The following is a 14,759-nucleotide window of genomic DNA, read 5'->3' on the forward strand; positions in this document are numbered from 1 at the left end:
TGGGACACGGCGCGCGCCTTCTTCTCTTGCGCACCGACCAACATGACAAGTGCTGTGGGGCGTCGGCACAGCCGGTTTCGACCCTGTATTGACTTGCATCATGGTAAGGTGAAACAAATCGTTGGTGGTTCTTTGCGAGACGCTCAGGATGGCAAAGGCGATGACGAACAAACTCTCACAACAAACTTTGTCGCGGAGCATCCTCCTTCGTACTATGCTGAGCTCTACGCCAGGCACAATCTTATTGGTGGTCATATCATTAAACTCGGCGCGGGAAACGATGAAGCTGCCATATCTGCGCTACAAGCTTGGCCGGATCGACTCCATATTGGTGGTGGTATCGATGCGGACAATGCGCGCCTTTGGCTGGAGCGTGGCGCCGAAAAAGTTATTGTCACGTCGTACCTTTTTCCCGACTGTAAATTCTCATTCGAACGACTGCTCACGCTTGAAAAGATCGTGGGACGGGATAGGCTTGTGGTGGATATCAGCTGTCGTCGTCGTGAGCAAGGCTGGGTTGTTGCTATGAACAGATGGCAGGACTTGACAGACATGGTGGTTTCCAAAGAATCGGTCGATCTCATATCATCGCACTGCTCGTACGTATGTTGTGCTGACTCTTCAGAGAATTATTGATCCACGCTGCCGATGTCGAAGGCTTGTGCCGTGGCATCGATCAGGACCTCGTCGAGCGTCTGGGCGAATGGTGCTCGATTCCCACAACTTATGCAGGTGGCGCCCGACGTACGTAATGTGTACTGACATCAGACCTGGCAGATCTCGAATGGATCGATACACACTCGAAGGGCCGTGTCGATGTGACGTTCGGAAGTGCCCTAGATATATTTGGAGGCAGTGGCGTGAAGCTCGATGATCTCATCGCTTGGAACACACATGCCGAGCCATCATCATAGTCCGTTGCAAATGTCGTGTCACGTGACCATCCACGTCCCCTGGCCGACACGAGCGGCGCCGTAGCTGCTTCGTTTCGCGATGGAAGGGCTGCCTGCGTCCCTGGGTGGCTCGACGCAGCCAAGCATGTCACTCTCTGATATCCTGCAGCAATCGCGCAAGCTCACAAATCAACTCGGACGTGACTCTGATCTGCCACCGATCCAACTAGGTATTGACCAGATTGAGAGTCAGAGCCGCAAACTCGTTAGCAAGAGTGTGCGTGGTGGTAACCCTGCTGCTGATGCCCGAGCTCACTATCTTTTGGCTAGCGGTGGCATCGATGCTACTCAGCTTTCGAATGCGATTCAGCAATCAAACATCGCCAATACATTCGAACCGCTTCAGCCTGTGTACGATACCGACATGGACGGCTTTATTCGTCACGAGCATGAACAGGTCATCCTGAGCATGATTGAAGAGGGCCGCCGTAGTGCACAAGAAGACTTTCAGCAGGATTTGAGCCGGAGTCTGCATCGCGATTGGCAGACCCGAAAGCAACGCATTCTTGAAGAACTAGGACAGCATCGCACGCAAGACAACAGCAGCCAGGCTTCGTTCCGCCGATCGGTGACGGCAGCGCCTCCTAAAGAAGCTATGAGCGATACCAGTATCGCTCAGCATAGCCGCATGATTCGTTATGATACGGTCATGTCGCGCTTGAATCGCGCACGCCTGGATGGCGAGTCGATGCCTTTGATCCATGCATTTATGGAAACAGTGGAATCATTTGCTCAAGAGCCCTCAAGGAAGCATGCTCTACTCGATGCGTGGGTCTCGCTCAAGTACATGGTGCATGAAACTCAGGCAAAGGGCGCAGCTGCGCCCGTGCACGCTCGTGAGTATGCCCCGGTGTACATGGACGTGCATACGTTCCAAAGCTCACCCGCTGGTACGGCACTACGTGAAAAGTGGATCCGTGGCGCACGCAGCTTCCTTGAGACCCAATTTTGCGAGTATGTTGAGCAAACCATTGCGTCAAATCCACTCAAGGCCCAGCGCGGAGGCGTTCCTAGCGCTCGTGCCACCGCCGCCGCTTTTCTTCGAGTGCAGCTCCGGAATGCCGAAGGAGCATGGCCTCCGACACTTTCGCGCCCGCTCGATGCAGCGACTCAGTCACCTTTGTGGGCTCTTGTATTCCATCTCGTGCGCATGGGTCATATCAAGGATGCATTGGCCTGTGTCCAAGAGAATGAGGATGCTATCCAGGCAACAGATGCTTCATTCCTTGCTTTTTTTAAAGCTTGGGTGGACGACCCCATGCGTCATTTACCTCGCAGTATGCGTGATCATTGGATGGGCGAGTATGTCACGCGCTTCCGCAATGTCGTGCCTGATGACCCGTACCGATATGCTCTGTACCGCATCATGGGTCGTTTCGACGTCACGAAAAAGTTTCCTACGCCTTTAGTACTGAGCACAGAAAACTGGCTTTGGCTCCAGCTGTGTCTTATTAGCGAAACGCCCGCGGGCGATTCACATGCACCTGCACTTCAGTCATATACGCTGCAAGACTTGGCTAACAAACTCGAAAAATACGGCGAAGCTCACTTTGACCCTAAGGGCCATCGCCCCCTGCACTATTTCCAGCTGCTTTTACTGGTCGGCCGCTTCGAGAATGCCGTGGCGTTCCTCTGCTCCCGACCCGCCTACCAGGTGGATGCTGTACACTTTGCCATTGCACTGACGTACTATGGTCTTTTGCGTGTCTCCAGCGCTGCTCAAGCTCCGTCGCTCGATCTGATCTCGGTCTCGAATCACGTATCGTACATCGACTTGGCCAAGCTGCTTCGCCGTTACATCAGCTCGTTTGCACAAACGTCACGACGAGATGCTCTTGCCTATATGAGTGTACTGTGCTTGAACGCTGATTGCCCTTCACCAGTCGGTCCCGAACAAGTGGAGCGGTGTCATGAGCAGGTCCAGGCACTCCTCCTCGATACACCGACCTCTGCGCTTGTTGATCTCTTAGGAGACATTCGGTCCGACAATCTCATGACCCGCGGCCTCATCGAACAGGCTGGTCCGCTCCTGCATCTTGCAGACCGCTCGCTATTGCTGTCCAAGATCGTGCATGTCGCTGCCGAGCAGTGCGTACAGGAACAGCGCATGACGGATGCTATTCTTCTCTTCAATTATGCACAAGAGCGCGATACCGTCATGTCGGTCTTGAACCGCGAACTTGGTGCATTACTCATGGAACCAGCAGACTTATCCGACTGGACAGCTCCTCTCCAAGAAGGCACGCTGCCTTTGACGTCGTCGACTCACATTGTGCTGCTGGCGCGTGCTGTGTTGGCCAACTATGAGCAACAGGGACATACAAGCGGTCAAATGGACGTGTGCCGGACGTTGTTGGGTTTGAAGCAAGCTGCGTCGCTATACCGCTCGGAGCAACTGACCTCGGCACTGCAGGTGCTGGAGTCCCTGCATGTACTGCCGCTTGATACTGAATCTCGTAAGGACGTTGTGTCTATTACTCGCAAGGCAGAGTCATTTAAGCTCTACGATGACAGCATCACGATGAACTTCTCCGATATTGTTCTGATGGCAATGAACCTATTGTACAAGCTGCATCAATCATTGAAGGAGAGTATGGAACGAACCAATTCAGTCGTCTTGTTCGAGTACCAGAGTCAGGCACGTGCACTGATGATGTGGGCTGGTATGCTGCGCTTCCGTATGAGTAATGAGACGTACTGCCAATTAACACGCCTGGACGTATTTGTACGTTGATCAAACTTTGTGTTGTGCATTACGGATTCGACTAACCTATGACAGATTCATTAATTAATGGGGGATTATGACGGTATCGTTGGGTGGTCTAATTCACCGGAGAGCTGCGCATACGACAGCTGAGTCTGCAGAGCGGTTGTATCAATATTACCGTCACTGCTGTTACTGTTGCCATGCTGCTCAGAAAGACTGGAAGATAGTGGTGTAGCTGCATGTACAGGCGACTTTCCAAATGGCTGAATAGGCTTGAGGGCATCTTTCACATCACGCTCATACCATGTCGGACCGGCGCCCTGTTCTGATCCTTGGGCACGCTGCTGCCGAAGAAGTGCCAGCTCCAGCTCACCCTGTGTGATGACACCATGTAACCAAGGGTGCGAGAGGGCTTCTTGCGCCGAAGCACGTTCTTTCGGATCAAGCCGCAACATGGGCAAAAGGAATGAGGATAATTCGACAGCATGTTCTGGAATAAGAAGATACTTCTCTTGAAGAACATTAACTAGGGGCCAATACCGTAGCTTGTGAATATGGCGAGGTTCACCTTTTCGATTGAATATATCTGCGCTGTACTTCCCAGCAAAAGCCACATTTTTTGGAAAGTTACCCAGTAATTCGATGATCTGAGCAATGTGATCATCATCTTTGTTGTACTTGGCGCCGGCGGCTGGATCAAACAAATAGTCACCTGTCAGCAGCTCGAAAAACATGGCACTAGCACTCCACAAATCTGCCGTGGTGTCCCACTTGGCCCCCAATATGGCCTCGGGACAGCGGTATTGGCGCGTCTGTATGTCATTAGTGAAGTGATGGTCCGTCCAGCACGCATTCCCGAGATCTGCAATTTTGACTGTGATGCGTTCAAGCGTAGAGGGATCATAAGGCGGCGGAGGAGGCAAGGCCGTTGAATCACTTGGGGCAGGTGCAGGTTGAGATGGCTCGGGCGTTTCACTCATTGGCAAAGAATGGAGTGCAGGTGACTCCGCGTTATGTTGCTGTTGTTGTGACGTCGACAATGGCGATGGATCCTTCGAGTGAGACGTCGTATCAGCCAAATGTGCTTGTTGCGTAAGCAGCGAGGGGCCCTTTTGCATAGGGAATGATGCCTTTCCACCCAGCATCATACTATTTTGGGGGCTTGTCACGTCGATATTGTTTGTGCGAGCGTTCGGTGGAAGACTCGACACGGTGGATAAGCTCTTGGGTGAAGTATGTGCGCTTGCATCATTAGAATGCGTTTGATCCGCATAAGATGTGAGAGCAATGGCCATTTTGTCCAGCAAGGGACTTGTTCCAAGACTGTTGCTAGGACTCGACAAAGGACGAGAGCTCGTAATCAACACCGAGTCCCGCCGTGGCGTCTGAGCACCACCGCGACCTTGACTGGGTGGAACACCAACCAATTTCGTGGGAACGACCTTTGGATGTGTCCGAAGTTCTGCTTCGACCACAGCTTCAACGTCATCAATGCAAATAAGAACATTTTCAGGCTTCAAGTCGGTATGAATAATGCCACACGAACGGTGCATATAGTCCAAAGCAAGTAGAACTTGCTTTGCAATTTGCTTCACAATATGTACAGGCACACCACGATGTTGGTATCTCTTAATTAGTCCGAGCAGATTTTCACCGAGCACTTCAAAGACCATGCAGACATGAGATCCGTTGGGCCCATTGTGTCGGAAATGGTCCAGCAAAAAGACACAGTGGCGGCATCCAGGATGCTCTGGGTTTGCAGATACAAGGCGTTGGAGTAACTTGATCTCATCTAACGCTGTTTCGGTATAGTGTGGTGCAGATTTTACCACTTTCAATGCAACGTGACGATTGGCGACACGGTCTTTGGCGAGCCATACTGTAGAAAAGTGCCCCCAGCCCAATTTGCGAACAATGATGTATCGACCCTCTGAAAACACATCACCCACATTCATAGGATGATAGCCACCCTGGCAGTAGTCTTCTTCGTCTTCTTCATCCTCAGTAAGAACAGAACCCGCATCTTCTTCATCGTCGGGAGAGCTGTGATCTGTACACATAAAGTCACCATCGTGCACAACGCCCACAGAGTCCGAGGCTGATAGACTAGACTTTTGCGAGCTCGAGCTCATGTATATAGGCTGTGTTGTTGTGCTGACAGACTGAGCAGTCTCGGACGTTTGATCGCCTCCCTGTGTTGTAGCATTCGTGCGCGATACTGTGGCGGACGGCGATGTAGTTTTCGGCCAAAATAGCCGAGATATGCTAAAACTGGTTAGTGCGTAAGAACTTACGTCGATGATTGCCCGTTTTTTGAAGAATGCACAGGTAAAGTACCCATCGTGGCTCCAACGATGAGATTGTAGACAAAATGCTGGTTGATGAACTGTGCCGCTGCAGCGTTTGGTGGCGCACAGTTCTTGCCCGATCGCATCCCGGCATCGACCAATGGAGATAATGCATCTTGAATTAATTCAATTGGCTGTGACAAACGCCTCTCGAAAGCATATGTCTGTTCCTATATTGAGCTTACGTATGCCTACACTGGACAGGTGATCATCGCTCTATCCGATCTAGCTACGCGCGACACACAAGAGCAGGGTGTCCGCCAAAAATACTTAGACTATGTTATGGGAATCCGCGGCGCTTGCAAGGCAGAGGCTTATGGAGCAATCGTATGTCGGAGCCAACTCACGCACAGAGCTCGTTTACATGATCCTTGTGCGGCCCCCGATGGTGTCTATGTAGCACCCGACGAAGAAGACTTCTTGCGTGCGTTTCTTTGCCACTAATTCCAGGATGGACTGGCGTAATTTTTGTCCGATCAGGCGAATATGCACCCGGGGTATTTCGTTTCAGCATCCAATTTTCTATCTCAAATGGTCACCTTTCTTTACCAGCAGTCTATTTTCCACCCATTCTTCTTCATCCCATTATTGAACCTATTAGTGGTCGCCTAAATTTGTTGCCTTATCTAGCTATGGCGCAAAAGTACCACAGGCCTATCGACCCTGATGATCCGACATTTTTTTCGAGCTTATTGGCATTCATTAGCGAATGTTTTACACCATTTGTGCTATCTAATCTATGTGATCAATGGATCTTGAATGAACGCTTATATTTGTACGTCTTTTGGAAACTAACAACTGTCTCCAAAATTCCGATCCGGCATTATTTCGATCTCTTGCGGCGCAATCGGCCAATTTGTCCACTTCATCTATGTCCCTTTACGATGCACTCTCGGGCTGTGGTTTACCTGGCGACATAGATGCAGCACAAGCGGTTCCTATACAACGCCCTGTTTTCAAGCCCATCATCCATTTTACGCGCATATCGGATGAAGAGGTCAGTCGCATACGCGAGGACCTTGTCTTATAAATACCCCAATCATGAACAGCGTACTTAAATAGATATTTCATCACCGGATTTACAAAGCAAAAATTGGGCAGGCGTGGAGCTAACACTACATCACTATGTCATCGTCCGAGGTAGCATTGCGACGCCCAAAGCGTAAGCGCTCTCGCAAAGCACGAACAGCTGTCGTATCATCTGATGAGAGCTCTCTAGAAGACTCTATACCTAACACATCTAAACCACAGTCTCCGACATCCTCTCCCTCCTCATCTGATACTGAGAAAGATGACGACGACGACCATTTGCAAGGCTACATCGAAAAAGATGAAAGTCGCTTTGACGAAGAAGAGTCAAATGAAAATGTTCTTGATATTGACGATAATGATTCAGACGAGCTGCAGCCGCCGTTAATATCACTTCCAAAGCAATCCAAGTCTTCGACTGAAATGCCGGCTAAGACATGGGTAGATGGGCCTATTAACTCTATGCGACCCGAGGATTTGGCGCCAATACTGGATGAGAAGTTAAAGAAGCAATTTCACACATTGTATATGCAATGTCTTACTGAGAATTTTGAGGACGAACTTGACCATATTCGCCAGAATGATGTGCGTTTAGCAGAGGATACCAGCACGAGTCAGGCAACTGGCCGAATGTCTCTCTTAGTGGACGCACTATCTTTTGGGAGCGAGGCTTTAATGAAATCACGCGCTTCCAGTCATCATGTTGCTTTAGCTTTGCCTAAAGATACAGATATCTAGCTATTTAGTCCGGATGTATTCATCACAAATTAAATTTGCCACGGGGGTAGTGGGTCTTAGCCGTAGCATCCTCGTCAGCAAAGAATATGACATTTCCGGGTGAATATGCACGCACAAGACTTGCAGGCAAACCAGCCTGGGGTTCATCCAGCACCTTGGCGAGAGTGTCTTGCTTCGCTTCACCAGATAGCACGAAGACAGCATTGTGCGCGTGATTGAGAACAGGATAAGTCAGTGTAATGCGGCGAGGTGGTGGCTTAGGTGAATTTTGAATAGGCGCAACCCATCGATCTTGTTCTTTCAAAAGTTCGTGACCGGGGAAGAGGCTGCATGTGTGTCCATCTGGACCCATTCCTAGCAAAATAAGATCGAACACAGGGTTTCGAACGGTATCTTTGACGGCAAATTCATCCACAAGCTGCTTTTCGTATTCATCAGAAAGTTCTTCGGCATCATTCAACAGCGACTCATTGATTGTGTGAATCTGGTTGCGGGGAAAAGCGGGCACTTTTGAAAAGAGCTCATCGTCGCACAGCTTGAAATTTGAGTCAGGGTGGTTAAGAGGAACGAGACGTTCATCAGCGAAAAACACATGCCATTTATCCCAACGGACAGCATTGTCATCTCGATTCACGAGGCTTTTAGCCAGCATGCTAGGCAAAGAGCCACCCGAAAGGGCGAGTAAGAATTTTCCGCGCCTCTCGATTGCCGAATTTTGCAATTTAATGACATACTCTGCTAATTGTTCACACAAGACGTCTTTTGTAGGGAATGTGTACAGAATTGGAGCCAGTTGTTCGTGTTTCAGCGTGGAGCTTGTCATTATGGTGGTGAAAATCCGCACGATAATTGCCTCGGGGACGTGCGGACAAGAACCCAGGACAATGCAGTCTGCCACGTGCCACTCGCACGGATGGCAGAAAAAGCCTCGCGACTTCTCAGCGTCAATGGTTTGGTCCGACAGCACATGATGCTGTTTGTTCCAAAGGGGACTGCTTACGCATTGGCGCGCCGCTGTACATATGCATCTATTCATACATGTACCATAACATGCACAGCGCCACGAACTGTTGTACTCGATGCACAGGAACGTGTTTCTGTTGCTCAAGTCTTGCAGGAACACTGCTCTAACGAAGCAGGTTCCTTTGTCGTGGCTCGAGACGAATACGGTGTGCCTGTTTCTTTGGGAGACAAGAATTATCGCAATTTCTCGTCGCTGAAATTTTTACCATTCCACACTGAGGACAAGCTCCCTCAGCGAACTTTCTGGCTATCAACGGCTTATGTTTTGACTAAGGCCGTTTCTCAGGCTTGTAATGGGCCAATATTTTGCGGCACACCCAGTGTGCATGAGCGTTCTGGCGATCAGATCGACGCGACTTCGGGTTTCTCTTTAGAACTCATGCGAATGGCTACACCGCGGCGCATTGAGCGCTCAGATTTACTCGCTACACAACTTAGAGTGGATGATATACTTCAGAATCTTGCATGGGAGCAACAGAAGCAAGGTGTACCGAAACTGGCTTCAGAAGAATTAGAGAAAATGGAACAATATGCTAAACAAATGTGCAACAAATCTATGACTTTCCATGTTTCCTATATGCCCTGGGAAGAGGCGTTTGATATATTTGCTGACAATCCACTTGTCTTACAGACTGTGCTGGGATTTGGCGCATCTTCGCAGCATGTTCCTGTGGTATACATTGATGACCATCCAGTCGGAGTACTTCCCTCTGCTGATGATGTGCTGCTTCGACGCACGAAACCGATCAAGGCAATCAAACTCACAGGATGGTCCACTGCTACCATGCCACGTTTTCATGAATTAAGCAGCCTACAGCCTCTGGTTTATCTACGCGGTATTTCATTTCCGGGTGCTCAAGATTTGCACGAGTACACCTCACGATTGAATGAACTTGAAAAATCAGACCACCGGCATCTTGGTATGGCACAAAGTCTATTTTTTGCGCACGACTCATCACCAGGCAGTCCTTTCGTCTTGCCACACGGTATGCGGCTACTCCGCAAAGTTGAGCGGGTCATTCGTGATCTTTATGATGCTTTCGGTTATGAAGAAGTTCAGACGCCTCAGCTTTTTCGTAGCTCGCTTTGGAAGCAAAGTGGGCACTGGGACAAGTACCGCGAAGATATGTTCAGTGCCCAAGGCTTTTCGTGCTGTGGTGCACACAATGATGTTTTTGGGCTCAAGCCTATGAATTGTCCCGGTCATTGCGTTATGTTTTCACACCAGCCACGGTCGTATCGTGACCTCCCCATGCGCCTTGCCGAATTCAGTCCGTTGCATCGAAATGAGGCATCAGGTGCTCTTTCCGGATTAACTCGCGTGCGCCGGTTTCACCAAGATGATGCGCATGTATTTTGCACACCGTCACAAGTATCGGAAGAAATTGAATCTATGCTTCATATGTTGTCACTAGCATACCGTGTTTTCGGTTTTGGTGATCGCTTTGAACTGGTTCTTTCGACACGCCCAGAGAATTATTTGGGACAAGTTTCTGCATGGGACCAAGCTGAAGCCAGTCTTAAAGAAGCACTCGATGCCAGTGGAAAGACGTGGTCCCTGAATGAAGGTGATGGCGCGTTTTATGGTCCCAAAATTGATATCCGGCTCGTGGATGCCATGGGTCGCAAACACCAAACAGCCACCATCCAGCTAGATTTTCAGCTGCCTGAGCGCTTCAAGCTAGAATATGCTCAACCAGTCAATTCAGGAAACGCTTACGAGGTCCGACCTGGGTATGCTCGCCCTGTGATGATTCATCGGGCTATTCTTGGTAGCTTCGAACGGTTTCTCGCGATCCTTGTGGAACAATGCAAGGGATGGTGGCCATTTTGGCTTAGTCCTCGTCAAGCTGTGGTGATTCCAGCCTACAGTGGCGATGCGGACACTCACCATGTTGTAGCAAATCATGCTATGCACGTTCAACATGTTCTGAGTGGAAGCACGCAAGAGACGCGCAGTACACGCAATCCATTTCTCTCACCTAGTGTGGCGCATCACACGTTACAAGTGCCCACACGGACACGCTTCCAAGTGGAATTACCACCTCATTACCTGATTTCCTCGGGTGACACGCTCGGCAAGAAAGTACGCCAAGCTCAGCTGAACCGTTACAATTTTGTGATTATTGTTGGAGCACAAGAGGCTCAAAATGGCACGGTGAGTCTGCGCATGCGTGATGAAAAAGCTGCCCCAGCGTGGCATGCAGGCGCCGATGCACCACATACAACGTCGTGCAAAGTGTATGACCTTACATGGGCTGTTCTAAAGGCCACTTTCCCAGACCGATTCGCACAGGACGTCAAGCCTAGCGTTGATCTTGGGACATGGGAAATCCCTGATCTCCGACGTTTCTTCGCTGTGCTAGATGCACTGCACGTTTAGTTCAAGTATATCATCCGCTTTGTGGGATGGATGCTGTGAGTTGTGAGCGCGTAGGAATCATGGCACTCTGGATATCATATACCTCGATCAAGTCACGCCATGTAGCCATATCTAACTCGAATACAATTTGCCTGCGTGTGAGCCCAGCTCGTCGATCCTCTTCCGTGGGCACCTCTGAAAGCAACAGCATCGGATCGCCTTCATCGTTCTCTACGATGGCCGCAGTGCCATCTCGAATCAAGAAGCTGATGTAAAACAAATTTTCCACCGAATCACCAAAACTCTCCGGATTCAAAGCAAATTGGAATAGGTTCACACCTTCTTCGCCTGAACATGCTTCTAAGCGCTGCATAATATCAAGCACAAGGCGTGATGTCTCATTCTCCGACTGTGGCATCTCAGCAGCATCAATTTGTTCAGGTGCCACCTGTACTGCATCTGTATCCAGACGAGAACTTCTTGTTGCTTTGCGATGCCGTGGCGTAACTTGCAGTGGGCCTAGTAAATGCTCAGGCACAGGTGCACGTCTTGAATGCCGAGCAGCAATTTTGCCGAGCTTTGTCCAATCCCAACAATTTATTGAGTCCGTATCCATTTGATTCTCCGACAGATTCGTTCTCTTTCTAATGATATGAGAAACTTTGTGCATAAATTCATCTAGATCAAAAGCATCCGCCTCCAATCGCATTTGGCGCGTCATTTCTGCCCCCATGTCGGACAAATTAAGCAAATACCTAGAATCTAGAAGACCATCTGTGGGTGCCTTCACTGAATAATGAGTGTATATTACATACCTTTAGAGTAAAGAGTGTCTCCGATGCGCACCATCTGACCCAAATCATCAATGCTGCTTTCAGGTAAATGGCGTCGTGTATCTTTTTCATGAGTGAGATGAGGTACATACTTTGAGCTGACGCTAGGAGTGCGCGATAGTCACGACGAAGTTTTCTCTGCTCGTAAATGTCTTGATTTGATTCGTATGTGAATGCATCATTCTGCGACGTTGCGTCTTCGGCCATCCTGCGCCTTTCTAAACGTGTTGCGCACTTGGACGTGCTTATGAAGGTGACATTGCTGAGCACGTGATCTGGTTATGGTTCGCACGAGCCATGTACTAAGTGACACGGCGTTGATTGACGGTCATAAGTATTCATGAATATGTACGTGGTATTGCTACAAGTTTAGACGCATCACAAGCTCATACTCTCGCTTGCACTTGAGAGAGAGTTCTGGCATACCTAAATGAGCATATCCTTGGCAAAGTTTGTCCAAAATAGCGGCAACTTTGACAGGCTGAACCTGCGGGAACTTTTGAGTGCGAGCCTGCTGAGATAAGGCGTATTCTGACACGGACTCTGATAAAATTACACCAAGAGTCTGGCGAATTTGTCCAAATACATTTTCAATATCCGGCACATGGAGTGATTTACCGTACTGGTAAAGAAAAGTAACATCAGATTCGAGCTCGCAAAGCGCAGCTAGGTTGATCATCCGCACATGTCGATCCAAGAGGGCGGAGTTCAAAAGTCGATTAGAGATATGCATAAAGCAGGATGTCAGTATAGTATCTTTAACAGTTTTCGGAAGTAGGACAAGCGCACTGTCCATCATGGTCGAAAGCCAATCGACCAGATCACGGAGGTAACCTGATGCTTGATGTTGTGATGATACGTTTTGGACTGGCATCCAGTCATACTCCAAAAGATCTAGGAACTGATCCAATTTTACAAACATAGCCGAATCAATTCGTTTTTGAGCAATAGACATAGTCGTAGATAGGTGCTCAGCTGCCCCCAAAATAAGCTGGCTTCCTGGGTTTGGAGTGCTTGATTCGCTTAGCCATTTTTCAAGTTCAGAGCAAGCCAGTTGGAAATGCTCAATGTTTACAATGATCTGAGCAATTTGACTTAGATTATTCGACTGCTCCACCGTATCACGAATGTTGACGCTGATGAGCTGGATTAGTAGATCATCTAAAGACTGAGACAAAATAGCATCAATCTCCTGGTGGTACTGCGTCATACCTTGGGAAAAGCTGTAATATTGTTCAACAAGACTGCGAATATCCATGCAGCACAACGGATACGTTTGAGAGAATGGTAATGATAGAGGGAAGGGCTGCTTACCCAATTGCTCAGCTTCGCCAGGTTTAAGCCAACATACACTGAGAACCTTAGCCAGTTCGGTGGCATCATTAACGATCATAGGCTGATGTTGAGCTTCACGAATAGCCTGTTGGAAATCCGCCGCAAACCGCTCGCGAAGCAGTTGGGCAAACCGACGGAAAAAGGATAAAACAAGTGCATTCAGTCGGGATACACTAAATTCAAAGCTTTCAAGCGTGCGAATAAACGTATGAATGGCCGTCTTCGCCTCCACAAATACCTTGGCGTTTTTCGTGTCACGTAGGCTGAAAGTAATCATGTCAACAACGCGCTCGCTCATCGAATCCCATACATCTTCCACTTCACTCATAGGTCGAAATCCAGGAGGAGATGTGTAGGAAACGTGACACTCAATAACAAAATAGCCAACCAATTCTTCTAGCAGCGAAATAAGATCGCTACTTCTTTCCGCCATGTTTAAACTGCGAGAAAGCAACAGGTTGGCTTGGGCTTTTCGGTCTTCCTGGTAGTTTGCTTGTAGCTTTTCGCGCTGATCCAGAACTTCGTAGATATGAATGCACTGGTACAGCGGTTTGAAATCAATCTTTACTCTGTCATTTTCCAGGTAGTTTACCTCAATACGCTCATTCACAATCTGTTCAATTGGGCTGTTGATAGATGATAGACGGAACATTGGGTCCTTCCTGCTTCGATAAAGCCACCTTTGTTGTCGTGCCTCCATTGTTTCAAGAGCAATACGTCCGACAATTGCGCTTTTCTCCCGTACATCAAGCATCCATCCTTTAAGCTGCTTCAGAACTTCCATACGAATGCGCTCACGCATGTGCGGAATGTTGTCTCTTATCAATTTGGCAAGCTCATGTTGCATGATAGGTTTCAAATGGATATTAGCGATTTCGTCCAGACGACGAAGAGCCGAATAGTACTTTTGCTGCGAAATAAGTTCCTCAACCAATATGGTCACGTCCAGCACGGTTTGAAATTCTTGGAGCGTTTCAATAGCCTCATCCACATTCTGAACAGTGCGTTGCTTGTCAATAAGGTCCTTCTTTTTTGAAAACAAGGCTTGGCCACTCGCCTGAATCTCTTGATTCAGTTCATTGATGCGTTGCTTTAAATTCACAGTTCCAGAACGCACAATCAAAAGCTCGTCCACAGCAGATACAAATTCTTGATGGTTTTCGTTACACACTTGCTCGATTTCTTCGTCCTTCTTATGCACAAATTCACGCAGCTGCTTGAGAAACTCGTCTTGTTGATGTGACTCGTCCAAGTTTTTTATGATAGGACCGAGCTGCTCATAATTGTCTGTAGGAGTATCGATATCACTCAGAAGCGTCAGCTGCTGTAGCTGTGCTTCCAGCGAAATATGAGGCGCGCGTGCTTTGCGCACCATGACGGACGAGGAGCTGAGTTCGCCGTGGCACGTGGTACAAGAGATGTGGGCCCCAG

At 48.8% G+C, this 14,759-nt stretch overlaps 9 protein-coding genes across 9 annotated transcripts; 5 read left to right on the top strand and 4 right to left on the bottom strand.

Moving 5' to 3' along the window:
• Positions 1–42: 42 nt before the first annotated feature.
• Positions 43–914, top strand: MRET_1568 (phosphoribosylformimino-5-aminoimidazole carboxamide ribotide isomerase; the record flags this gene model as incomplete). Its single annotated transcript, XM_027628195.1, has 3 exons — positions 43–599; positions 626–744; positions 769–914. 3 exons carry the CDS (start codon positions 43–45, stop codon positions 912–914), a joined length of 822 nt encoding a protein of 273 aa, XP_027483710.1.
• A 79-nt stretch (positions 915–993) lies between these two features.
• Positions 994–3,741, top strand: MRET_1569 (nuclear pore complex protein Nup93; the record flags this gene model as incomplete). The annotated part of the gene is made up of 2 exons (XM_027628196.1): positions 994–3,678; positions 3,733–3,741. The coding sequence occupies 2 exons, from the start codon at positions 994–996 to the stop codon at positions 3,739–3,741; spliced, it is 2,694 nt and encodes an 897-aa protein (XP_027483709.1).
• An 11-nt stretch (positions 3,742–3,752) lies between these two features.
• On the bottom strand, positions 3,753–6,001 carry MRET_1570 (serine/threonine-protein kinase SRPK3; the record flags this gene model as incomplete). The annotated part of the gene is made up of 2 exons (XM_027628197.1): positions 3,753–5,925; positions 5,955–6,001. 2 exons carry the CDS (start codon positions 5,999–6,001, stop codon positions 3,753–3,755), a joined length of 2,220 nt encoding a protein of 739 aa, XP_027483781.1.
• Positions 6,002–6,285: 284 nt separating this feature from the next.
• On the top strand, positions 6,286–6,928 carry MRET_1571 (ubiquitin-conjugating enzyme; the record flags this gene model as incomplete). Its single annotated transcript, XM_027628198.1, has 3 exons — positions 6,286–6,335; positions 6,362–6,432; positions 6,459–6,928. 3 exons carry the CDS (start codon positions 6,286–6,288, stop codon positions 6,926–6,928), a joined length of 591 nt encoding a protein of 196 aa, XP_027483782.1.
• Positions 6,929–7,133: 205 nt separating this feature from the next.
• MRET_1572 (uncharacterized protein) lies at positions 7,134–7,775 on the top strand (the record flags this gene model as incomplete). The annotated part of the gene is made up of 1 exon (XM_027628199.1): positions 7,134–7,775. The coding sequence occupies one exon, from the start codon at positions 7,134–7,136 to the stop codon at positions 7,773–7,775; it is 642 nt and encodes a 213-aa protein (XP_027483779.1).
• Positions 7,776–7,797: 22 nt separating this feature from the next.
• MRET_1573 (6-phosphogluconolactonase) lies at positions 7,798–8,598 on the bottom strand (the record flags this gene model as incomplete). Its single annotated transcript, XM_027628200.1, has 1 exon — positions 7,798–8,598. The coding sequence occupies one exon, from the start codon at positions 8,596–8,598 to the stop codon at positions 7,798–7,800; it is 801 nt and encodes a 266-aa protein (XP_027483780.1).
• A 144-nt stretch (positions 8,599–8,742) lies between these two features.
• MRET_1574 (threonyl-tRNA synthetase) lies at positions 8,743–11,181 on the top strand (the record flags this gene model as incomplete). Its single annotated transcript, XM_027628201.1, has 1 exon — positions 8,743–11,181. The coding sequence occupies one exon, from the start codon at positions 8,743–8,745 to the stop codon at positions 11,179–11,181; it is 2,439 nt and encodes an 812-aa protein (XP_027483777.1).
• A 10-nt stretch (positions 11,182–11,191) lies between these two features.
• Positions 11,192–12,200, bottom strand: MRET_1575 (component of the SMC5-SMC6 complex; the record flags this gene model as incomplete). Its single annotated transcript, XM_027628202.1, has 3 exons — positions 11,192–11,949; positions 11,976–12,056; positions 12,086–12,200. The coding sequence occupies 3 exons, from the start codon at positions 12,198–12,200 to the stop codon at positions 11,192–11,194; spliced, it is 954 nt and encodes a 317-aa protein (XP_027483778.1).
• A 154-nt stretch (positions 12,201–12,354) lies between these two features.
• On the bottom strand, positions 12,355–14,703 carry MRET_1576 (exocyst complex component 6; the record flags this gene model as incomplete). The annotated part of the gene is made up of 1 exon (XM_027628203.1): positions 12,355–14,703. The coding sequence occupies one exon, from the start codon at positions 14,701–14,703 to the stop codon at positions 12,355–12,357; it is 2,349 nt and encodes a 782-aa protein (XP_027483775.1).
• Between the last annotated feature and the right edge of the window lie 56 nt (positions 14,704–14,759).

Source organism: Malassezia restricta, chromosome II, assembly GCF_003290485.1.
Source record: "Malassezia restricta chromosome II, complete sequence".
Taxonomy (NCBI): domain Eukaryota; kingdom Fungi; phylum Basidiomycota; class Malasseziomycetes; order Malasseziales; family Malasseziaceae; genus Malassezia; species Malassezia restricta.